This window comes from Neolamprologus brichardi, chromosome 7 (assembly GCF_056152115.1).
Source record: "Neolamprologus brichardi isolate AB-2024 chromosome 7, ASM5615211v1, whole genome shotgun sequence".
Taxonomy (NCBI): domain Eukaryota; kingdom Metazoa; phylum Chordata; class Actinopteri; order Cichliformes; family Cichlidae; genus Neolamprologus; species Neolamprologus brichardi.
The window spans coordinates 11,259,311-11,285,482 of record NC_142110.1 but is presented as its reverse complement, the minus strand read 5'-3'; the positions used below and the strand labels follow the sequence as shown (position 1 = coordinate 11,285,482).

Genomic DNA, 26,172 nt, shown 5'->3' with positions numbered 1-26,172 from the left:
CATTTGGACTTGCTTTGACCCATTGGTGCCCACAGCCTTCACAAACTCTCCCTTCCACCCCTCCTTCTTCCACAGCTCTTTCCCTCTCTTTCTTACTGTCACTTACACTTACACAGTGGGCCATTTCAGTGGCGGGAGGCTTTTATCTTTGCAGTCAGGCACGATGCAGACACGAAGAGGGGCTGCTCTGCTCTAGAGGACTATGCACTTGGAAGAGCGTATGCAATCAAGAGGTCACATCTGAGACCGGTGCATTTCTCACAGAACTGAAGTCAGAGGACTCAGTGTGTATCAATCACACTGTACAGTTCAGAAGAAATGCCTTTGTTTGAGAGAGACTAGATCCTGCTCGTCTCAAACTCCCTTGCAGATAGAACAGGCACCCGCACATAGATACAAAACCACACACTCACAGTTGAATCTGTATCAGCAGACTTGCCAACTTCTGCAAAAAATTCATCAAAGACTGAATTCAAGGCAATCTCTGCTGTATCTGTGAGCGTATGCATGCAAATGGGCATGTGCATGGATGTGAAAGTGCATATGTGTACATGTTTTCTCAGTGAGTGAGCAAACAGTTGGCTAAATCGGTAGTGGTAAGCATGAGCGTGTATTTCTGTTCCATTCACACATTTTCAGCCACACATCTCCGTCTTATGTAACCAGTTTATTTAAACACGAGCTCTGATCGCTTATCTTCATATCTGCATAAAAAAGTTGCATGCCAGCTGGCACAAATACCACTTTGTATAAAAGAACTGCTTTCGACAAGAGTACAACACGCTTCAAACAGATGACATAACAAGTGTTACGTAACAGATATGGTAGTGGATGTCTGGCAGTCCCGATAAAGCCCGCTCATTTCTGACCTAGACTCCCAGCTCCAGAAAGTGTGGTCTCAGATCACTGATGACTTTATAATCTGCACCCAGAGGCTCAGTATGTATGATCGAGTGTTTCTGTGATTAACTGATGACCGCAGTGGGTGTTCTGATCGGCCCTCAAATCAGAATCAGAGAGGGGAAGTGTCATGACTGCTCCCTTTCCTCTCTTCCCTCACCACCTCTTGTTTGGAATAAGAACACTTTCCTTAATGGATAGGCCGGGGATTCTGTACTTTTCACATTATCTAAAATCTAGAATCTAAAAAACGTCTCAATCCAAAATAAATAAATAAATAAGTGGTGCTTGCTGTCAGTGTAGCCAAACCCCTCATAAACAGTAGTGTCTTAATCAGTGTCATAGACGTGCAGTGTTTCCCTAGATGTGCTAAAGACACTTTGATCAAGCTACATTTTTGCACTGGATCAAATGTTCCTTCACTTACAATCGTGGGCATTAATTCAACAGTGAGTCATCTTATGTTAACTGTACTATTTTTTCTACTTACAATATGATATTTTTCATTGACGTGCGGGATGTTAATTTGTATAAATAATTAAAGACAAACAAAAAAGAAGGCGTACGTTTAAATTACAAACTGAAAAACACCATCAAAACGTGATTACTCATCTCATTTCCAGGTTAACTGAATAACACACCTACAAATTACCCTGTGAAAACCAGAACTGGCTCAGCTCTGTCCTTGGTTGTGTCTCGTGCAACATGAGGTTAGAAATATTACCCCTCACAGCAGAGCATCCGGTTAGAGCTTTTCTTTGAAAAATGCTGCCTAGAATACTCTTTAAAGGATACTCTAAATCTCAGGAGTTTCACTTCTGTATTAAATGAATATTAAAATCTTTTCAATGGGGTCAAGATCATGTGTATGTGCTCTGAACCAGAACACTATTTATGCAAAACTCTTCTTCAAAAATGCCCAAACAGTACATACAAGACAGGAATGGTTTCGAAGAAGAAAACCACTGTTGACAACATGGCACAAAAACAGCAAAACTGAGAAAATAACATGAATGAATTCTAGCACATTCTTTGGTTAAAAGAAAAGCAAAATAAATGCTTTCGTCAGATTAGATGATACAGATAGATCCTGCATGCTTGCCGTCAATAAGGCAAGAAATACCACAGTGGCTGAAGAGCACCAACAGTGAAACATGGATGTAGGCGTAGGCTGATATGGGAATGCATGAGTGCACAAGCTTGTAGGGGAGATGACATTTACAGATGGCTCTATGAATGCATCCTTATATACCCAAAGACTGAAAGAAAAGATGAAAGGACAGGTCAGAGAAAAAACGATCAGTTTTAAAGGAAGAAGTGAATGCATGGCTATAAATATATATATATATATATATATATTTCCCTAACTTGAATGCAGGATAACTCATTTGGAATATTTTGCAAAGGATAGCAGCACAGCAAAATCCCTCCAGCAAAGAGAGCTGAAAAAAATAACTTGTGAGAAATGGCAGAACATTTCTCTACAGATTTGGGACAGAATGGTATCCTCCGTGTCCAGGAGGAATGAATCTGTCAGCACAAATGTTATACAACAGGCAGATAGAAAATATATTAAAAAAGAACGAAAGAAAGAAAAGAAATCACTAATTGAAGTTGTACTTACTTGTTCTTGCACTGAAAGACATGCTGTATTTCTGGCATGCTTTCATTAGCCATGCTAGCAGTATTGTATATCAGCAGTTTTCATGAAACTGCACTGTTCCAAAAAATAGTAATGTCAAAGTATCTTACTGTATATTTTACAGTTTTGTACTGTCTTTCTATAATATCATTAAATTTACATAAGTAAATGTGATTTTACATGTCGAAGGTAAAATAACATAACATCACTGTAAATATAGTAAAACACAATTTACTTGTTTTTTTAAATATATTTTTTGTACATATGCATATTTAGATTGTAAAAATACATTCAGAAATGTATCATAATTTCACAAATATTTGTCTGTCATGTGAGAGAATGATCTGTTAAATTCAAATGTAATACTATGGAAAAATATATAAAATGATTGAAAATTAATGAGAATAATCAATAATTAAAGGAGTATTTGAATTATAATTTTGCTGAAAATTTCATGTCATCTAGGTCTGATTCAATAATTCAGAGGTAACAAGTGAAAATATAATTAATAGGAATAAAAACTAAAAAACAACAACATATAAAACATTGCACGGCCACGCTGTGCTAATTATATATTTTAAAAAATAAATGTAGAGGTAGGAATTGCAATTAATATAAATCTCAAAGTATTCACAACATTCCTGAACAGAAATAGGCCTCTGCACCTGGGGTGAGGGTGTGGCCATGAAAACAATGTGACATGCCATTGGATGTTGGGACACATAATAACATGACGCTAAGCATCGGCCAATAAATGTGAACTAACAACCACAAGGTCGCGGTTATGGCTGCACTGTAGGAAAAAATCCTAATATAAAAGTATTTTACTGGAAAAGGCAGAATCCCATCTAAATTAGTACAACAAACTCTATTTTCATTACTGAAAATAACTGTATTTTCATGAGAAAGTTATTTTCTGTTATTTTACGGTAGTATTTTGGCGCCCCAGCTGCCGAAATATTACCGTTTTTTTAAGATTTTTTTTTTAACAGTGTGGTCCTCACATTTAAATTGTAATGTCAATGATGAGCCTCTGACCAAACTTGTAGTGCAGTCAGACAGCATTTTAATCTGTCCATTATTTTGGTTTAACTCAAATACCTGCAAAACTAATGACATTCCTACCATCTGTACTTCCATCTGCTGTTTGCCTTGCGTGCTGTTTAGCAATGCAAACTGATATGGTAAACATGGTGATCATTACCTGCTAAACACCATGGTTTTGTGAACATGTTTGAATGCTGACAATAGCAGTCAGCTTAAAGCAGCAGGCCTGTGGGCTCTTCAATGTCTTCAGAGGGACAAACCGCCCTTGGGGCTAAGTGTCACAGAAGAAGGAGGAAACTGTAACAGCCATAAGGTTTGTCAGAATGAGGATGCAGAAATTTGTTGGCGGCCTACTAACAAGCTGAACATTTGTTATGGTGTGAACAGGGAAAATGACGTCTTGGTTAATGAGTTCAAAGAGGCCACTGACTCAAGCCGTGTCATGCTGGTGACAGTGTGGGCATTCCTGAGGGAAAGAGCAGTACATCAAGGGAAGGACATTAAATGTATAGAGCAATTCAAGCAATTTCTCTGCAATAGAAAACAATGAAGGGCATTTTTATTGCATCTTTAGTCCTGAGGGGACGCTTTGGATATCTTTAGGACTTATCAAGGACATGGCCAGCCAGGGGACCAAAGTTGCAGCTTTTATTTGTCTGGTTGCTTCTATCTGTTTATTGCCTCAGTTAAAGGTTAAATAGCATGATTTTAAAATAAAAGTGTTTCCATCCAGGTATTTGTTATAAGCAAAGCTAGACAGTTTGCAGGAAAGGTATAAGTGGAGTCTGCAAACTGCAGTAAGTCTAACAAATTCCACTTGACATTTCAAGACCTTTATCAGCAGCATACACTAGCGTGACTTCAGGGCTGGATTCAACACAAAATGAGGACAAAACCAACTGAGGCAGATCTTGGTGAGTAACAAACTTCTACATATTCATGTGTGATTTTGAATGGGATGGACACGCAACTACCCAGCATGCACCAGCAGCCTAAAAAGAAAATGATTTGGCCAGGGAAGTGTCATCTGGTGAAAAGAGAGCGGCGAAACAAAGCATCTATTCTTGTCCTGATGGAACACACGCTGATTTCGCTGCAGTTTAAATCCCTATTGTGATTGGCTGATGATCAAACACTGTTGAGTTTATTCAAAGGTTACAGGGAATCAGTGTAACTTATTAATGACACAGAGCTTTGCTGTCATCACAGCCTGTCGCAGTAAGCCAGCAAAAACAGCCGATTCTTCTGTGTCTATACAGTGAGCTGATTAGTATGCCATCTTGGATGCATTCTGCTACCCCAAGGCTGCGAGATCAGAAAAAGCTTTTTGCTTCAATTTTATTCCAAAGTGTGTGTTCTTGGTTGTGTGCCATTGTTTTTCTGATTTGTATTGGTGGCCACAAGCAAAAGGCCCATTCCTGTTAAAATCTTCAGAGTGCACTACCCAGCCCTGCTCGGTCATATGATGCACTGTTTTTGTGTTGCACAGTGTTAAAAATCAAAGCCAGAGCCCGTTAGTCAGTGAGGCTGGGTTGTGATCGAGCTGACAGTCTCACCTAAAGGCTTCGATGAGTCTCTCCACTTTCTGTGCTTCTCCCTGAACGCGGACATGGGCCTGGAACTTTCTCAGGGCTTCGTCAAGCTCCATGCCTGAGAAATCCATCTCGTCCACAACACAACTATAAAGAGACAGATAGGGAGGGGGGGGGAAGACAAGAAAAAAAAGGCAAAATGAAGCTGGGTTTAGTTTCAGTACTTCACTGTAGTGAGAAGGTAACAGAGTGAGTGTGCGAGTGAATCTGAGACAAACTATCTGTACCCAAGTGCTGACGGCAAATCTCACTATTACAGTCATAGTTCCATTACAGAACTGCTGACCTGAATGATGCACATAGAGACAACATGCTTGCACATGCACACACATATATACCCACGTGCTGTGCAAATATCAGTGGAGAAGAAAGAGTCCGAAAATAGTGGGAAAAGAGGGATGAGATGGCAAAAAAATGAAAAGAAAAGAGGGAATGGGAAAGAGAGAGGTAACATGAAAGGCTGAGGACAGACTGCGGTAATGGGAGCAATACGTACAAGATTGCGCATGTACATTTAGGTGCATGGGTGTATTTGTGTTCATACAAGTGTGTCTCTTTTGAAAGAAAGTGAGGGTGTGTGCTTAAGTGTGTGTTCATTGCAGTGACCTATTTCTACAGTCTGTACAACAACATCAGCAGAAAACCTCGCTACGCTGGTTCTCAGTCTGCAGCCTACACTGGGAGGATGCAAAAAGGGGTGAGTGTCAAAGCATTAAGCAGAAGCATGTTTTCATGGATGTCTTCCATTTCCGCAAACTGGTGCCACATGTCAAGTGAGTTTTGCGCGTACGCTCATTTATAAGGTAATTGCTTTAGAAAACCAGCTCAGTTTGAGATAGCTTTTAAAATAACTGAAGTTTGAAAGTCCAAATTTAACAGATGTTTTACTTTATTTACCTCAGTTTCTTATAAAGCAACAGTACCATCAGACTTTGTACTATGATATATGATTGAAACTCTACTAAAGGACCTAAATGAGAATATTAATGAGATTAGGTTTTCCTGAAAAAGAAAAAGTCCATATGGATGCAAAGTATGTATAGAAATGATGAGATAAGAGATAAGAGATAAGTGCTTAAGAGATAAGCACACATGTGCAGGAGCTTTGATCATCATTAAATTGTTATCATTTGCAGACATTTCTCAAATAAGGTATCACAGTGATTTTCTGCAATATCATCAAGCAGCCAGTTTGTCCTTGAAACCTTTGTTGAGGCAGAAAAAAAAGAAACCACAAAGAACTCAGTGCCTAAAAAAGCCTCTATACAGCCTGATTCTTTCAGGTCTCCTCAAAATAGGGGCCCCCTCACAAATAGTAGGGTCAGCTCCTCAGCTACATGTGAACGAGTTTGTTTTTTTCCAAGGTCAGGAAGGAATTCTAATCTTAAAGCCCGATTCAATGAGAAGTGAAACGACTGAAAATGTGAGCATTTACAGTTTTGCAGCAACGAAGCGATCTAAATCTGGTGGACAGAAACCGGAACGCAGAGGACCGTGTAATAAGGTTTAAATTTTCAGAATGAATACTGTGTTAAGATTATTAACTCAAATTGAGGAAGTTAAATAGGCAAATAGCAAAAAAAGTTTTTCACTTTATAATGAGTAAATGCTAAATAGACTGGTACTAAACACTCAAAGTTCATACTCCCATGGATCCTTCAGGAGCAGCTTGGGGTTCAGTATCTTGCCCAAGGGTACTTCAATAGGCACACAGCAGTAGCTGAGCTACTGACCCTACAGTTGGTAGATGACCCACTGTACCTCTTAACTCACATCCTCTCCTAAACAATGTAGCTGTAAATGTTAATAAGATCTATTGCTGTCGGTCCAGATGCTGGACTGCAGCGCAGTTTCTGTTTCCCCGATCTAAGGTGCTTGACATAAGATAAGAAAAAAGTGTCAAAGTGAGCGAGAGAATATTTTATGATCGGAAACTCAAAAAGTGAGGTGCACTTAAACCAGTTTTATAAATGTCATTGGTTCAGTTACTATGGGGATTACCTTTGTCAAATCTGACAAAATAACCCCCAAAATGTCATCATGTTCATACGAGTTTGTGCACTGACGCTATAAATTTGTAAGAAGCCTATATTTCTAACTGGAAGTACAACGTTTGAATGATCAGAATATAAGAAAAGGGGTGCCTTATTATCACCATAAAGTCAGTTATGATGACAGAGAAATGAAATGAACTCACTCAAGGACATCTCTGTTGAACTGCAGTTTGCTGTTCCCCAGAAACTCCCCAATCATCTGCCGACTTAGGCCCTTCCTCTGCAGCAGAAAGTGAGCCACTCCGATGGCCGTGTCTGGGACGAAACCACGCGTAATCAGGAAGTGGATGCCTCTCTCTGGATTCCTGTCCGCACATAACAAATAGAGAAAAGCACATAGTGTTAGAGGGAATGGTGCGTGTAAGAAGTTTTGTGCATTCAAGCAGAGAGGTGTGTTGATCTGAGCGCGAAACAAAATCTCTTACACTATATTTAAGAGAAAGGGTGCCTAATATGTTTGTGTGTGCGTGTGTCAGAGGAGGCACTAGGAAAAAGAGGGAAAAGAGAGGCGCATCCGTGCGCAAAAGCTGTTAGCTGTGGACTTTAGAAAGAGACCAAGTGTTACTGATGCATATGGGTTAATTTACATTAATTTGTATTAGCTAATAATAAGTGCAGGCCAACCGTGGACACTATTTATAGGAACTCTGTGGCTCTCGCATTGTTCATGATCTCCTTGACTGCCTCTAATGTTCCACTGCATTTATTCTCTTTGCATCTGTCTCTCTCTCTCTCATTCCCATCCCTGCCTTCCTCTTGATGTCTTTTTTTTTGCCATGGACATCAGATCATCAGAAGATAACACTGAACAGGCAGCTCCTCCCAACAATCACAAACGCTAATGAGCAGCTGCCTAAAGCGGTTTTGCATGGCTGTTGGAGATGTGTTCGACACAAACCGCAGTAAGAGTACTTTGAACCCTGAGCCAGAGGGTGCAGAAATATTTATTATATATTTTCTGAGAGAGTGCTCGGTGTGTGTGTGTGTGTGTGGTGGTCTACTCACACATTGAAGAGGTTGAGTCCTATACGATAGAGGCGTTTGCGGTGTGTGTCAGTAGACAGGGTGGGTGAGCGGCAAGAGGCTGGATCCTGGCAGCGGTCCCTCGGCAGAGAGACGACCAGAGCCTGCAGGGCCTCGGGGCTCGGCCCCCCGGAGATCTGCTGGGGATGAGTGTAGTGGTACTGCTGGTACTGGGTATAAATCTGGGCAGGCTGTTGGTTAGTCTGGGCTGAGGTGGAGATGGAAGTGGAAGTAGAGGTAGAAGTGGAGGAGGATCCCAGTCTGTCTGTGCTGTTCTCCCCTTCCATTCCTCCTCCCCCTGCAGTTGGCACAGCTGAACCCCTCCTGGATCCTAGATCAACCATTTCCAGCTCTTCACTAGGCGGAGGTGCAGGAAACTCTGGCTCCTCCACTGACTGGTTGTCTCCTCCCCCAGCCATTCCACTCACAGAAGTCTTCCTGCTACCTGCTTGTCCCCCACCTGCATTGCCCAAAGAGGTGGTGGTGGTTGTGGTGGTGGCAGAGGAGATGGTATAGGAGCTATTGCTGTCAATATGAACTGTAACATCCCTGAACGCCATGAGCAGCGAGCTGGCACTACGTGGCAGACAAGCACTCTCAGCAGCTGCACGAAGCGCCCCGGGGTCCATCAGCAGTCCCTTGCCCTCTCCACCCTCAGACAAGCTCCAGCCACGAAGGGCCTCATCAATTGACTGCGCCAAGGAGTGCAGCTGCAAGTATGATCACAAAAAAAATATAAAAATTCACATCACAACTCGTGATTTAATCAGGTCAAGGGCCATGACTCATGTATGTAAAAGCTTATGATAGTCGCAGGGTTTCTAATTAGTGGCTTTTAGTAAGACTAGTGGAACTAAATTAACAATGACAGCAGCTGGACTACTGAGTGCGCCACTGGCATTAAGATGAAACTCATTTCTATCAAGTCACTAGAGCCAGTCAGTGTAGTTTAGCTAAGTAAGATAAAGTGTAGATGTAAAGACACTAAGGGTCAGCTCTGTTGGATAAGTAGTGGAAGATTTAAAGAGAATTTAAAGATAGGTTCAGTCAGGGTAAGAGAATATTGTCACGGAGATCAGTAGATTTATGATGGGACAGACTGATACTGACAGCGTACCTCACGAATATGGTAAAATCTTATTTAACATGACTACACGCTCGTTGGGCTCCTTGGCTTTAATGAAGTCCTAATGCCATGCAGACATTTGCTGATTTGCATTAAAACACAAAGTAAGACCGAGAATAATAAGAATGTCATCAGTTTTGCAGATGTTTCATCATAAACCTCAGTATCAGACACAATCACATCTTGACCTGAGGACATCAAAGAATGATCAAATTTATTTAAAAAAATCCTGAGGAGATTATGAATGTCTACACCAAATTTTCTGCCAATACATTTACTAGAAAATGACACAAAAGTCAAGACGTTGTTAAAAATGTATCTTCTGAATGATGAGGACATGGTGTATCTATCGAATTTAATAGTAATACGCTCTGTACCTGTCAAAATATTTGACTAGAGGGTTAAAGAAGTCACTGGGATTCATAGTCATGGAAAGGTCAATGTCTAAAATGTACCAAAAATTGTGATAATTCATTCAGTGGTTTTCCAGATATTTCTATCTGGAGTTTATAAAAAGTTTATAAAACATTTATAAAACCATACAGTTTTGCATTCCTACAACACAAGATTAAAACAAAAAACAAAAACCTCACTTGTTCAGAGAAGCAGTCTTCCAGTTGTGTGAGTGAGGGTCCTGGGGTTTGAGGTGTGGGTGGTGCTGGGCCTGGTCCAGGTCCTGGGCCTGAGCCTGGGGCAGGAGTTGGGGGAGGTGCCGGGGCTGACGCAGGAGACGATGGGGGCAGAGACGTGGAGCGGCAAGGGGGTGGAGGGGGGGTTTTAGAGCGTAAAGGTATCTGTCCTCCTCCAGGATGCAGAGTGTAGCTGTGTCTCTGAGCTGCGTTCCGGTTTCTGCCCGAAGGGCTGGGATGCCGTAGAGAGATCCGACGAGGAAGCTTACTTTCTGACAAGGAGTTGCGGATCTTCTGGAAGTTTTTGCTGAGCTGGTACTGACGGAAGGCTGTCTGGATACGACGGGCTGCCCGCCTTGCTATGAGATGGCCTCCATACTTCTGCTCCAACTCTTCTATCTGGGAAAAGGGAGAGAGCGAGTATATTAAATTTGTTGACAGGACTCTGAGACTTTAAGACATTTCAAGAATAATACTGCAAAGCACACAAAATCTAATGAAAGATACTTATTCATCCAGCAGTAAGCAAACATGTTACCATTTTGCGCCAATGCCTGCAAAAGATCAAAAGAGCTGAGTTGAATCATGAAATTCCCACTCACGCCCTTCTTAAGCCTTGATTATACTTTCCACTAGTCCATGAGTCTGCTAGCACCCGCTTGGGTCTTACTTATCAGTCCACTCTTTTTAAAACTGGTGGGTGTTTGTGTTATTAGAACCAAAGTAAACATCATCTATCATCATTCAGCTGCTAATACTGGCTGAAGGGGCATGAAAAAGAGGATGGATGGGCTGTGACAAAGGTGCTGTTGAGAAAATGAATAGAAAAGTAAACAGCCTCACAAGCTTATTTCTATTCCATTTGTTGGCAGAGCAGCTCAGCTTAAAATCTCACTGTCCTCCACAATTTTTTGCCCTCTTACATTTTCGGCGAGAGGGAATCGAAGGAGAAGTGAGAGGCAGGGGGAGAAGAGACAAAAAGGGAGGAAAAAAGGAGGACAGCCACTCATTTGTGTGTGTTTCTGTGTGTGCGTGGATTTGATCATACCAAAAGTACACACAGACACGCTCATATAAGTGAATCCATGCAACAGCGCTCGCAGTAACAGCGGACCCTTCAGCAGTTTCCTATGAGGAATAAAGACATCTCCAGCCGCCAGAAGCAGTTATTAGCTGTTACCATGACAACTTAGCATCGTTCATGCTCCTGTCTCTGTGGCAGTGGTATCCTGGGTGCTCTTTTTTCATGTGAACATAGACAGAAATAGATCTGAACGGGAATCTGTTTTTATTTTTTTGTCACCCAACTCTGTGTCAAGTGAGCAACCTTCACATGCACACCTTCTCGTGCAAAGACAGGTAGAGCAACCAGCTCTGCCTCAGCACCCAAAATATGCTCATGAGCCCACATACACCTGCTAAAAGACATACCTGTTTGTTTTTATTCTCCAGGGTGCTCTCGTACTCACTGGGTCCCTCCCTTTTGGTACCCTCTGTTTCCTGTCTGTCCCCAGAGGAGGTGCCATCCTCCAGGCTCAGCATCTGTGCACTGACACAGAAATAAGAGCAGAAAGATATCAGTCCTTCTGACGGAGTAAAACTCTGGTGTCAGTGGCTGGTCATCAAGTATGTGAAATGTGAAGAGACTTATAAGGGGAGCAGCATGCAGACAGTGACGTGTAGCTGTGGTGGCCCAGGGTGAGGTCGACTGGCTTTATGTGCCCAGTCCTATTTGGTCAGATTTGTGGCTCGAGTGCAAGTTGCAAGTGTGCAACTCTGAATATGTAACAGTGTAAAACTATGTAAAAAATTATAATCTCCACCTCTTATTTGCTGTTTCAAACATAAAACTCAGCTTTTTCTTATTGTGTTCTGCAGTAAAGAAACAGCACATCAGCTGTTTGTCAATGTGATGAAAAAAATGTTTTTAAAAATCATAATTTCTTGGACCCAAAAATGACTCATTAAATGAACAATCCACAAGCAATATTCATTTCTATCACAATAATACAACATAGTCCTCACACTATAACAAACAGTGAAAGCATTTTATTTTTCCATTAATAGCCAAAATAACCTAAATTACTGTTCAGTTAATGTTGATTCATTTCCCTTTAGTGTGCTGATCCAGTTGTTCCCAACCCTTTTTGCTTGTGAGCCGGTAATGTGAATCAATATCTTCTTGTGATCCATCATCGCAGGATGCATGTCTATAAACTGTGAGCAGTCAAAGACTGATTCTTTATTCTCTGACTCTCTCTTAAGGAGGTAAGAATCAGCTGTAATAGAAGTGAACGTTTTCCTATATTCCTCAGTAGTGACTAGCTCACACTTGACCAGTAACTGGTTTATCTATAGATTGTTCCTCCTATTCAATCGGTAAATTAAAATGTTATATATAAAGCATAAATGATCACCTCTTTGCGGTTAGCTCGCACTGTAGTGTTATATAAATGGAAGATTGTTTCGTTTCGTTTAGACATGCAGCCACTCTCATATTTGCCCTCCTTATAAGTCTTGAGGATCATCTGACAAAATATTCAGCAATTCTCTGCTCGTGCATATTTACCAAACATCTGTCCATCTCTCCAGGCCTCCTTCCATTACTATGTGAGAAGTTTGAATGTTTCTTTTTATTTGTTGATGTTCATTACATGTTGTGTACTGAGATCTGAGGGACATATTTTGTCAAGTTTGCTCAGATTTGTTCCGGAGTATTGCATGAACAGACTGACACCACCACTTCACTTCCCTTTTCCCTTCAGATCTGTCTTAATTATTTGTGGCATAGCTTCAAAAAGGTGCTGGAAACATTCCTCTGAGATTTTGGTCCATATTGACATGACAGCATCACACGGCCGTTTCAGATTCGTTGGCTGCACATATCAGATTGAGATCCGAGGACTCTGGAGACCATTGTCATGTTGAGTTTTGTGACATGGTACGTTATCCTGCTGGAAGATGGATACGGTTTGGTCATAAAGGGATGGACATGGACAGCAACAATACTCAGGTAGGCTGTGACATTTAAACAATGCTCAAGTGGCACTAAGAGGCTCAGTGTACCAAGAAATGATTGATTATACCAACGACAACAATCTGAACTGTTGATAAAAGGCAGGGTGGATCCATACTTTCCTGTTGTTTATGCCAAATTTAGAGCCTACAGCCAAATATTGCAGCAGAAAATGAAACTCATCAGACCAAACAATTTTTTTTTGTGCCAGTGTGAACAATTGTCTCCATTTTCTGTTCCAATCTGACAGGAGAGGAGTCTGGTGTGGTCTTCTGCTGCTATAAGCCTGTCCAGAGATGCTCTTCTGCATTCTCTGAGTTACTGATGCCTCTTGTAATTATCGTCTGACCTCTGATTACAACAAGGCATTTTTGTCATGGAATGTTTTCTCTTTTTCAGATCGTTTTCTGTTTTCTGACATAATCAGGCCAGTCTGGTACAAACAACCACGATGCACAGATTAAACTTCAGCAGGTTCTCTTGACCATGTTTACATGCATTAAATTGCTGCATTGTAATTGACTGATTAGATAATTACTAAAACCAATAAAGTAGCAGGTGAGTATGTGTATTGATTATGAAAAGAAACTACAGGTGAAGGCTTTTTTTTTTTCATACGGAGGTCAATTTTGAAATTTTGGGTTATTTTATTTTCCATAAGATGTCTTTTTCCAGACCAGTGATGAGAAAATGTCCAAAATACACAAACAGGCATTTTAAGACACTTTGTCTACATATTCATGGAAAATATTGTTTGGAATTTAGCAGCACCATTTCTTTATAATATTTTTTTTTCTCATAGTCAAAACCAGAAACCTCCTTGAATGTGTGCGCATGATGTGTGTGCTTGTTCACTCTTTCTTCCTCCCAGATAAGGCTTACTCTAATAATTTTTACATGAAGAGGACCAGTGCTAAACGGGACCAGGGAGAACAAAAAGCTCGCTCGTGGTTAAATAATGACTGCATCACTAAATTCCCTCTTTGTTTTCTTTGATTGCTGTGAAAGCAACTATTCTGAGTACCGAGCTAAAAGTCACAGATAGGGCCAGAGACGCTCGCTCTTATCATTAAATGAGATAAAGTTAGCGAAAATAGATGGAAAAAGAGAGAGTGGGACCAGAGGAAAGAGTGCGATAGGAAAATAGAGAGGAAACAGGAAGGTTGAGACTGTGTGTTGGGGTGTGCATGCTGGAGGCTGTCTATATCAAAAACTCTATTAAAACACTGCCATGCCCCAGCGCTGCATCAGAATACATTAGAGTACATTAGAATACATTAGAGGATTTAAAAGCAAGAGTCAGCTATTAATGCATCTGGACAGCAAAAGCCTCTGTAATGATATGGGCACTATACACCCTCTCTTCCTCTCGTACACGCTCGCAAACATAGACTCCTGCCTTTGCTTTTGTGTGACAAGGTGGCAAGATTTGAACATCTGTCAAAACGCATTGCTCACAGTCCCACGGAGACCTAAAGTACTGTACAGCCAGGGGAGAACTCGCTCACACGCGAAAAGGCTGAGTAAAGGAGAAAAGGCACGACAGTTTAAGCTAGAGGCAGATCTCGTGGCATCTCTTGAGAGGTTTGTGTGTTCTGATGGATTCGGCGAACATCAGCGCGTAGACGTGGGTGCAGGTTTGCAGCCACCGAGAGCACAAAACTTTGTGTAACGATGATAATAATGAGCTACGGTGTTACACATCTCCGCTACATCTCATCATCATCTCAGCTGGCTGTCCACTGCCGCTGTGCCATTAGCCCATCCAATCAGGGATATGTGGGTGTAGGAGTAAAGTCATCAGATCAGAGAGAAGAGAGGGATTCCAGACAGACAGATGGTGATATTAATAAAAGCAGAATAAGTGAGAGACTTGATAAGGAGGGATGAGATAGAAATAATTGCAGTGAGCTGATTAGAAGAGTCTTCCAACAGACAGATAAATAATGAGAAGAAATAAACAACACGGGGAGGAAAACTACGCCATAGCAGATGAAGAGACTGGAGGAAAAGAAATAGACCGGGAACGACTGGATTTAGAAACAGAGCACAGAGGATTAGAAGATGGGAGACATTCGGGAGGAGGGTGGAAAAACAGTAATCATTGAGAAACATGACAAAATCAGCTTTTCACAGTTTTAATGGCTCATTCAAAAATCCAAGTGAAATGTCATGCATTCCCACACATCCCCATACACAATACTTTCTACATACTCACAAACAACTCGCATCACAAACAGACAGCACTGCCCACGCACAGTCACACGGTAAAAGTCACTACAGTAGATTCTCCAGTTACTATGGTAGTGGCGAGGATTGCGTCAGAGTTGCCATAGGCGCTTTCATAGTGGGAATATCAGTTCGGTTACCCACACTTCCCATTTATATGCCTATGAATATGTGAGTTACCCTTGAGGCTGTCAGAGGTGTAGTTTAGTCATAGAACATTTAACTATCTTTATGAAATCCATGCACAATAGGCCTATAAATGCACCAATTCACACTCACATGTGGTTCAATAAAGAGCAATCAGGCTATCAGGCATGCTTAAAGGCCTGGGTGTTGAAATGGCTCAGCTGGCACTAATGCACAGAGTGTATGTATGCAGACTGGATGTTTTACATTGTTGCAAGAGCACACTGTGAGAGAGAAAAAAAAGCCTATTAAAGTATCTTTGTCTTACCTGGACGAGCCAGTGGTCTCAGTCTCTGGATGCTCAGGGGCGGGGCAGCAAAACTGATGCAGCACAGTCTCGCTCCTGCAGCAGAAGAGACAGGTGAGGAAAGCAGTGGGGTGGATAGACTTGAAGGGAAAGCACATCTTTCAGGTTGTTATTGGTTCAGTTGTTGGATTGCCTTGTGCTAATACGCTTCTCTGCGCTCATTCCCGACATCACAAAAGATCCTGAAGAAGTGCTTCTTAGATGCTGGATTATTGTAACATTGCATTACACAACTTGCCACTGATCCCGGGGTAAATACCCTATGTAGGTCAATTCAAGGCTGAGAAAGCTTAGATAGAGTGGGAGCACTTATGTGTTTGTGTATCCGGATGTGCTCGTCCTCTCCCCTCCTCTCCAATTCAGCAGATCAGTGGTGATTTAGCAGAATTCCCCTAACCCAATCTGGACAGATGGTTATTCTGGCTCTGCTTCCTGTGTTTTTCTTAAGTTCTCATTTTCATTTCTCTCTCATACATTTTGCATTTACATTCATATTTTAAGCACTTTGCTAGTCCTTTTATCTGGGGCAGATTACAACCGAGGAGAACAACGGACAAAAAAATCCCATGCATCACGTGGAAGCTGTTGCCGTTCGACCTTTTCACCTTCCGAATGCTGGACACCTTCCACTACCAGAGGCTTGAAAATTAGCATGATCATCACTGTCCATCCAGCTAAGTTTTTGTGAGGTCTTGGTGTAGTATTGGTCTTTTCATGCTGAGCTGAAAGGATTCGGCTGACAGTGAATTTCTTGGCTACGCTACAGCAAGTCTTCTGACCTGGGCGCAGCATATTGCTCATGACACAGACCCACAGTGACAGGCAGTCAGAGTCAGTGCAAGACTAGGAATGACAGTCTGAGCTATAAAAAGCTATCGTTTCACAGCAACTTCCACAGACTTAAAGGGACACTGTGGGGTTTTTTGTTTTCATTTTTTTTAAAAGATGCATGGCAAAAAATATTCATATTTATTTGGTATGAATAATACTGCTTCATCTGTTGTAACACCTAAGCCCCCCAGTGACACCTCTGACACAAAGAGCTGCTTTTTGTGGAATTTATAGACTAGTTATTATACCTGGTTTCATCTTTTTTGGGTTTTGTTTTGCAGGTTTTGCAGTAATTTTCACACTCTTCTGTTAACAGCTTGATCCCAGGAGGTTCAAAAAAATTTCCAAAACAATCATGTTAGATCTGAATATTAATTTTTCCATTGTAGTTGTTGTCTTTGTTGTGCCGTTGATCCGCTTTAAACATCAGGTAAAGCGGGGCAAAAAAAGGAATATATCAAGCTAAGAGGACTTTCTGAAATCACTGGAGCTAAAAACATAAACTGCTCTGTCATACATCTGAAACAAGTAATTTTCAAACATGCTCATCAAAGAATATTCCCCTTTTTCCCTTTTTTTTTTTTAGTGCACAGATAGATGTTTAATTAACAGTAACACGGTCCCCCTCTAGTTTTCCTGCAGGTTAAAACAACTCTACACACTTGAATAAATCTTACTTTTTAACACCTGATCTACTCTATATAGCCACAAACCTTTTTGTAGTGTGAGACGTTTCCATGTTTTTAAAGTAATTTGATCTGCTTTTTATTAATTTTACACTTGATGAGGTTTTGATGCTGTAAATTGTCACTTAAACAGCCAATTTCTTAGTAATTCTTAATCTTAGTAAGCACTCAAAATGCTTTGCATTAAAAATCTGATTCAAATCTGTTTATACTGTAGAGTGTATTATTCTGCGGGTACGATGCTTTATCAGTTATGGATGTATACGGGTCGTATGTGGGATTTAGTGTCTTGCTCAAAGGCTCTTCAGTGCATGAACTGGAGGAGCCAGGAATCGATCGCTGACTCAACAACTGAAGGAGTTTAAACATCCCCGTAAGCCTGTAAACTACATTCCCTGTGCCATTCACCGTCTACTTTGGTTTTGGATGAGATGATGCCAAAATATACTTTGTCTAATGCACATCTGACTGACAGGTGAGCAGGAAAATGAAATTGTGTGAAAGCTCAGAGTTTATGGAAGACACAGCTCAGTCATGGATCTTTGTCATCAAATATAAAAGAGTGTCTTTACACTAAATTGCTGGGTGAAACTATTTCTGAGGCCACAACCTCGATGAAATGGAGAGTCATATGACTGATACTGTTACCACATCAGCAATTGAAAGAAAATGTGGAACACTTTTTACATTTTGGAAAGTAAATTAATTCGCTTTCATCAAGTTTAGAAGAGGAGACGCACAGCACGAAGCCACATCTCGAGAAGAGTTTAAAGTTACGACTAGATTGCAGAGGGGTTGCTTACCATAGTATTTTTTTGTCCCAGACTACTTGCTTTGAGTCCAGTGAATTAATTAATCTGCCCGAGAAATACTACAGTGTAAAACTACAAATTTTCTTGCTTGCACTTTGGGGTTTGGACAGATTAAATAAAGCAATATGACATTTTAATTTAGGAACTTTAAAATATGCAGGGGGGTGGGTTCGCTTTTTCACTTTTATTTTTCATCTACTCCTGCTAGGCTATAGCTTCGTGTTTAACGTACCGGAATGATAAGATAAAGATCATTCATCATCTAACTCTCCAAAGGAAAGCAAATACAATATAGCCTATTTTTAAATATACTGGTTTAAATAGGAGCTGACTGTTCAGGCAGTTGTTGTAAGACCTCAACTCCCAAAGTCAACTCCAGTTTGTCCATCATGATGAGAGTTGGAAGTTTTTGTCAGGCTAATATAAAACAGTTCAGCTCTGCTCAGTTTTATTTGGTCATACAGGGAAGAAGAGGCCAGCCTGTGCAGACACACATACTCATATACACACTCGCACACAAACACTCAGCGGGTCCATCTGTCTGTACAAGGCACACACGTGCCTTGTACAGACGGCCATTCGTCTGCAACAACACTTACAAAGAGAACAGGTGAATATTTTAACAGGACATGCCTCCTGCTGTTGGCCTATGTTCTCTCTGGCTCTCTCTCTTTCTCTCTCTGTGAGCTCTGTCCTCTCTCTTGCACCTCCCCTCTCCTCTTCCCTGTTTTGTAAGAGCACTTAAAACGCAATGCCTTTCATCAGCCAGTACCCAGTACAAAGTGTAAGGCGAGAGGAGCGATGGAGGAGGGTTGGCATGCAACAAGATCAGCTCCATTTGGACTCAAAAACATTACCAGTTCTTTGTATGCACATTTCATGCCGCCACAGGATAGCAAAGTGTTGTCCAGCCTTTGCATTTGTTTGCCAGACAGATAGATCGAGGAGACAGCTACCTCAAATACACTCTTTTTTCTGTGTGTGTTTTACTCTCTCTTTGTACCTGTCTCAATTTCTGTACAATGAATGCGCTTCTCTTTGCCTCCTCTTCCTCTTTTAACCCCCCTCCCATCTCTCTCAACTCCCCTCTCTTTCAGCGGTCCACTCACAGTGTCAGCCTCAAGCTCCTTCCTCTAGACACCTCCAAGGGCTCCATCAAAGACAACAACTGGGCATGCATGTCTCTCTTTCTCTTTATATCTCTCTGCCTTTCCCTCTCCTGAGAATGGCTGATTACTGTTCGCTCCATGGGCTAAGTGGGGCAGATAGAAGGCTCAGCTGGAAAGAAAGACTGAGAATGAGTGGAGGAGAGGATCCTGCCTCTCCCCCATAGGCATATCCATTGGTTTCTGCAACAATGACAATGCAAACATAAATACACTCACAGCCAACCCAATGTAGAACTCTAGTCCACATGTCTCTGTTTGTCACAAAGGTCGATAGTGAGTTAAAATAAATCTTCAAATTAACTGATAGAGTGGGATGTGTGAACGAAGGCATGCCAGCACATATGCATATGCACAATCACACAACTTATACAGGTTAATTAGCTGGCAACAGGACTAATGGAGCAGAGATCTGATTTCCAGTCAGCTGCAGACAGGAAGGAGCAGGGAGGTGAAAAGCTTTTCTCCCCCTCTCCTGCTTGGCTTGCCAAAAGCAAAAGTAGACATTAGGTGTTAGGCTACTGGTCTAATCCAAAAGACTTAAAATCACTGAGGGAGCAGAGGCGTAAGGTTGCATTCAAGGACATACATCAGTACCCACAGGAGCAAGAGGGCTATTTAGCCAACTGCTCTGCAGCAGCCAGCTCATCTGGGGGATGTTCTGCTCCAAGCTCTGAGCTCTTTTAATAACATTAAATTATTGTTTTTGTAATTTCTTCCCCTCTTCTTAATTATAATTAAGAATCTGTGTAACACTGTTTCTTGAGCAATAAATTGTCGTTGCAGAGTAAGACGTTCAGGAACAACTTGGGGTCAACGCAGTGCAACAGGGTCCAGAGGAGCAACAGGGACTCTGCACACACACACTCGTGCACATGGAGCTGCGACTGTAAGACGCATGATCATGTGCACTTTTGGATTAATATCACTAATGTTAATATGTGCTCCTCTGCACCTCTCATCACAACTTCATTCTGTGTTGCTCCCCTCAGTGGGGGTGGAGTCCCAGAGAGACCAATAAGGGCTCCTGCTGATAGAAAACTTATGAACAGAAAGAACACCACACACACTCTGGCAAAGAGAGAAACATGGGTCTTCCCTCATTAGGGTGATATTTTGATATTCTGTGAAGCTCTGGTGACAAGCAGGAGGCGGTACTGTGTGTGTGTGTGTGTGTGTGTGTGTGTGTGCGTGTGTGTGGTTTGTGGTGTGTAGCTGTGTATCTCATCTACCAGGGGAACATCAGAGGCCTTGAGATCCCGTGGGAGCTTGTATATCCCTGGTGGTAATTAACAAAGAAAGCCAGCGAACCCGGACAGCGGCTCGAGGTGTGTCATCGTCACACGTGAAGCTGCTTCTGTCTCCTACTGACTCTGACCGCTGCACTGAGTGTGTTTCTCGCTCAAACACACGCGCCCGCGCACGCACACACGTATAGGCCTCCAGCTGTTTGTTATGTAATGATCCAGTGATCGTGATCCAGTTTCTCATTTAAATAATCCACCTCTTCCTCTCCTGGCACGGTCCTCGGTCGGCACACACATACACAGAGCTGAAAATTGGAAATTTGCAAGCGCCCTCTTCTTTAATTAAACGCCTCTCAATCTGCAGAGCACGCGCACGCACACGTGGATGCGCCTAATTACACAGTTTGAGACAAAAGCTAAGGATTCGACAACAGGCTAGCCCGTAATATGGAAGATATGAAATTTGTTTTGGCTTGTTGATACAGTTGATACAGCCGAATAAGTCAGGTTAACGCGAGAGGTTTGAAATTATGGGCTATAGAGCTACTTTTTGAAAAGCCACTAGGCATGTATATAGGCATCTGGAGCGTTTTGGCGCACACGCATACATGCAAACAATCAAAGGCTCTAATATTTTCTACTCACTCGGATTTCCTGGCCAGGGCCAGAGACCGACAAAGGGTTGTCGGGGTCATCGGAACCAAAGAGCGGCAGCTGGGGCAACTTCCTCCGTTTTCGGACTCACTTTCAACCGGCGAAATTGTGGATGGCTCGGCTGGGACCAGCTGCATGTCTCCTGGGTCCATAGGTTGGGTGGGCGAAGACTGGACAGCCGGAGCCGCCTCGACTTGTGCTGGTGAAGCCGCATCTGGCAAAGACCCCGGACTAGTCTTGAGCGGGGGGTCCTGGGGATGGTGGTGGTGATGATGAAGGCAGCTGGGGTCGGGGTGGTGATGGTGGTGATGGTGGTGATAAGGATGCTGTTGTTGTATCCTGACGTCCCGCAGGTGTCTGTTCTCGCCGATCAGCTCATCTACCCTCCGGTCCAGCTCTTCTATTCTTGCACGCTGGGTCTGGATGAGACTCTGCTGATTCTGGACGATGGTGGTAAGCTCCCGCAGGTACAGAATCGCCTGCACCGGGTTTTCTAGCAGGCTGGAGCTCATCATACGCTACCCACAGCAAGAGGAAGGAAGAGAAAGAGAGAGAGGGGGGGAAAACCTGGACGCGCGGATGGAGGACAGAGGAGATGCAAAACAGCCTATTTGTGAGTGCGGATGAGAAGGTGGCGTGGGATGTCCTTCCGCTCTCCTCTCCTTGATTCTGCTCGGCTGTGGATGAGGCTACGCCGACCAAGTCAGTCTCCACTTCTCCAGTCGTTTACTCCCTCCCTCACTCTCTCTCTCTCTCACTCGCTCTCGCTCTCTCTCAAACACACACATACACTGCGCTGAGTGGTGCTGATGAGAGCAGCCAGCTCCAGATGTGACAGCAGGGAGGAGGGGAGGTGCTCGAGGATGGATGCGTCACTGCACGCACAGACACGAGCACGGTCCTAGCACGCGCCCTATAGGTAGCTACAAGGAGTTCTACGGAGCATCTTTAGTTTGTGGACTAGTATGTGAAGCTGATTTATTGCACACAAAATCCATTTTTCTTTTAAATCCAAGAATTTGGTTAAACTGTCGCAAGGCGGTGTATTTGTGTAGCATATACATCTTGCGATGCATCTTGCCCCTGAGCTTTGTATGTATTTTAAAGGCCCATAAAAACTATAAATGCTCCAGAATGTGAAATTAGTTCGTACGAAATTGTCTATATAGAAATAAACAACACGGAACAAAAAAAAAAAAAAAAAAAAAGGGGGGGGGGGGGGGGGGGGAGAAAAAATGTATTACATGCAAAGACAATTGAACGTCTCATGGTGCCTTGACCTAAACACTCATTCACAAAAGTCAAATAATACAAAACTTAAAGACTTTTATATTATTGTATGCTTATTTATGTTTGCGTTGCCTACACATTTTGGGGTTTTTTTTTGGCCTGTCCCGTTTGGCTCTTTGCCATCAGAATTGTTGTCTAAAGGCGAAGAAAGATGCCGTAATGGTCTATTTGATTCACCTTTTATTGTTTATTTTATTTTATTTTCACTTGCTAAATACGGAACAGACTTGACGGGGAAAAGAAAGGGGAGAAATAAAGAGGGAAAGAAAAACAGCGGGGAAGAGGGACGGGGATAAAAGGCAAACAACAAAAACCAACAAAATAAGCAGACAAAAAATACATATATCAATCACCTGGATCACCTGTTGAGAAAGAAAAAAGAGAAAACAAGCAGAAGAAAAAAAAGAGCAACATAATAAACAACATCACGATGATCTATGGGAATATAACTGTAAATACTAAATATTAAACATTATTGTGCAGCAGGTAAGATCGACAGCGCACGGTGTGCTTTGAGGTAGGAGCCAAAAAGGGTGTAGTTTGTGTGTGAGCACCCGTGAGTACACCTGTGAGCATGGACGTGCTTGTATTTAAAAGGTTCCTTCATGTAATGATCTGCTAGAGGGTGTGGGGAGCCACAGCCCCATCCTCCAGGGCATGAATCAGGTATGGAGGAGATCAAAACTCCAGACATCCAGAGGCCCTCAGAACACAAGAGACCAAGGAAGACCAACAGAGGGGCAACGCGCCACTATCCCAGAAAGAGCCAGCTGTGCCAGAGTGACCGAGCCCCAGGCCGAGAGGCTGAGGGCACCCCACCCCCGAAGTGGCCCGAGCGAGCCCCAGGCTCCAGGCCCCGACAAGCAGCCACCAAGGAGTGAGCCGGTGTGTACCTGGGCGCCGATCCCCGGACACAAAGAACCACCAACGCACCGATGTCCGAGGGCGTCTGCCACTGGCAGGGGAAGTGGTGGGGGAGATAGGCCTCCATACTTTGGAGGACCTGGGATGTCCCCAGAGAGATGGCGTCTGATACCCGACCTGACATATAGACACAGACATGAAGGCACACACAGATACAGACATCCATTCCCATCCTCATGCTCTGACATGCAATTACTCAACACTCACCCAACGTGGAGACAGACATAAAGAGACACTGTACACACAATCACACTCGCCAAGCATACCTATATACCCCAGGTCTAGGTACCCTTGCCCCTAGAGGGGGAAACTGCACCCAGACCCAGGTAGTGTGACCCTTTTCCCTGGGGTGGAGAGAAGCAGACTGCCCCGACTCGGCAGCAGCAGGGAGGCCCCACATTCCAACGCCAGGGGTGAGGTTGTACACCCTGATGGTCTTTTGGATTCCGTGTAGCATGCCTACCCCCAAGATCCTATATGTTTGTGTTATGAGAGTGTGAGTAATATGAATGTCTAAGTTGTGGGATAAAATTGAGGCACAGGCAGCCAGAAGGGGACAGTCCCATCCGGACCGGGGCCCAGTTCGGCAGCGCTGCCCGGCCCCACAGAGCCCGGGACAGCCCACCCGACCCCACCACAGAGAAAACTGCACCCACCCCGTCATCCACTCATCTTCCAGAGTACAATAGACAATAGACGCCCAGGCTGAGATCTTCCTCCACCTCTCCTGTATCTCCCCCTCCTGCAAAGTGAGTTCCTGAAGAGAGGAGAGCTCCTGCAAGATGTAACAGCCTCCCGCACCAGTTGAAGAGCCCCCCAGGTGGCTTGATGCACTGGCGGCACCCTGTGCCAGGGCTGGGCCCCCATACACCCACCCGCCCACAACCCCGGCAACACACCAACCAGGACCCAAGCCCCCAAGGCCCAGCAAGGGCCCCAGCCCAAAGACAGAGCGCCCCCAGAACCCCACGCCCGACAAGGGGCAGCCAGGCTACCAGGTCAGTAACCCATGTCCGTCAGCACAGACCCTCCCCTAGCCCCGCTGCATGCAGCCATGAGGAAACCGTCACCTAAGAGCCAACAGAGCCTTTAATAGGCCATAACCGCTACCCCGGGTTGAGCCCTCCAAGGAAGATGCTCCTGGAGAATCCCCCGATGCCCCAAGCCTGTCCCTGCCCCCACACCAATCACAACAGCGAAGGTGACCCACCCCCCCACCCCACCCCCACTAGGTGATGGAGCTGATCAAAGGAGCCCAGAGCAATTGATCGGATGTGGTGGCAGAGGCTGTATCAAGACTAATGTAATCTAATAGATAATTTCTATATTGGTTAGAATTAAGATTCTTTTTATTTTTCCAGTTCATGAGGACTGTTTTCTTGGCTATGCATAGGGCAGTGAAAACCATATGGGCTATATTCTTTTCTGTAGTGACATTATCTAAGCTGCCCAACAAACACACTAAAGGGGAAGTTGGAATGTTACATTTCAGACACTTCGATAAGTCTTCACATATCTCGCACCAAAACTCTGAACTGGTGGACAGAACCAAAGAGCGTGGATATAATTGTCCGGTGTATTGGTTTGACAGTGTGAGCAGTTGTTGGTAGACGTAAAGCCCTCCTTGAACATCCGATGACCTGTATAGTGCACTCTATGTAGTATGTTGTATTGAATTAATTGAAGACTGGGATTTCTAATTAGATGAAAGGTTTTTAAGCAAATCTGAGACCAGATGTTTTGGTCTAAGTTAACTGATAAATCTGCTTCCTATTTTGCAATAGGAAGTGATATTGATTCATCTGTTTTAGAAAACATTCTGTATATTTTGGAAAGTAATTTGGGGGTTTTAAGAGTAAGAAATTGAACCACACTTGGTGGTGTTTGTAGTTCAACTTGACCCGGTTTAAATTTCTTTTTTACTATGGATTTAATTTGTTGATCTTTTCTTGTTGATCCTATATTGTATAAGTAGTATATTAAATTGAATAAATTCTGTTCCTTCTAATATATGTTCTAAATATTTGATTCCTTTACCACTCCAATCTGAAAGGTTTATCATTTTATTGTTTTGTAATATGTCAGGGTTGTTCCAGATAGGTGTACGTTTGCATGGGATTAATGAAGACTCCGTCAAATTTAGAAACTCCCACCATGCTGTCAGAGAAAAGCTGATGCTGATGCTTTTGAAGCATTCATGTCATTGGCTGTTTGAGCTGATAAATGGTAGGTCTGAAATCTCTAGATTATTGCGAAGTGTTTGTTCTACATCTAGCCAAGGTTCATCTAAGAGGGTATGTTTTAGCCATCCTGAGATAAATTGAAGCCTGTTGGCTAAGAAGTAGTGCTGAAAGTTAGGTAGTTCTAATCCTCCTTTATCCTTGGTCTTTTGTAGTGTTTTTAAGCTTATACGTGGGGGTTTATTTTTCCAAAGGAATTTGGACATATATGAATCTAGAGATCTGAACCAATCTTGTGGCGGTTTAGTTGGAATCATTGAGAATAAATAATTTATTTTTGGTAAGACCATCATTTTTATAGCGGCAACCCTTCCCATGAGTGATATGGGTAGACATTTCCATCTAGCCAGATCGCCTTCTACCTTCTTTAAAAGTGGGATATCGTTTAATTTAGTCAGATCTACAAGCTTGGGAGAAACATTAATACGTAAATATTTTCTATTTCCCGATTGCAGTGGTGTAGAAGAAGAATTATGGAAGGAGCAATTAATCGGGAGGACTGTAGATTTTGACCAGTTAATTGAGTAATCTGATATTCTTGCAAAAGAGTTTATCAATTCAATCACCCCAG

The 26,172-nt window shown here is 42.8% G+C and overlaps 1 protein-coding gene across 2 annotated transcripts in view; it reads right to left on the bottom strand.

Annotated features, from left to right (window-relative positions):
- iqsec3b (IQ motif and Sec7 domain ArfGEF 3b) overlaps positions 1 to 21,947 on the bottom strand; it is a 34,704-nt gene extending 12,757 nt beyond the window's left edge. For both annotated transcript variants that reach the window (XM_006789398.2, XM_006789399.2), the window contains exons 1-7: positions 21,139 to 21,947; positions 15,713 to 15,787; positions 11,445 to 11,562; positions 9,978 to 10,412; positions 8,241 to 8,968; positions 7,379 to 7,540; positions 5,146 to 5,268 (exon numbers count right to left, since the gene is read on the bottom strand). In XM_006789398.2, the coding sequence (XP_006789461.2) occupies positions 5,146 to 5,268; positions 7,379 to 7,540; positions 8,241 to 8,968; positions 9,978 to 10,412; positions 11,445 to 11,562; positions 15,713 to 15,787; positions 21,139 to 21,662 (2,165 nt within the window). In that variant the 5' untranslated portion in view covers positions 21,663 to 21,947. The remainder of the gene's footprint in view (positions 1 to 5,145; positions 5,269 to 7,378; positions 7,541 to 8,240; positions 8,969 to 9,977; positions 10,413 to 11,444; positions 11,563 to 15,712; positions 15,788 to 21,138) is intronic.
- Between the last annotated feature and the right edge of the window lie 4,225 nt (positions 21,948 to 26,172).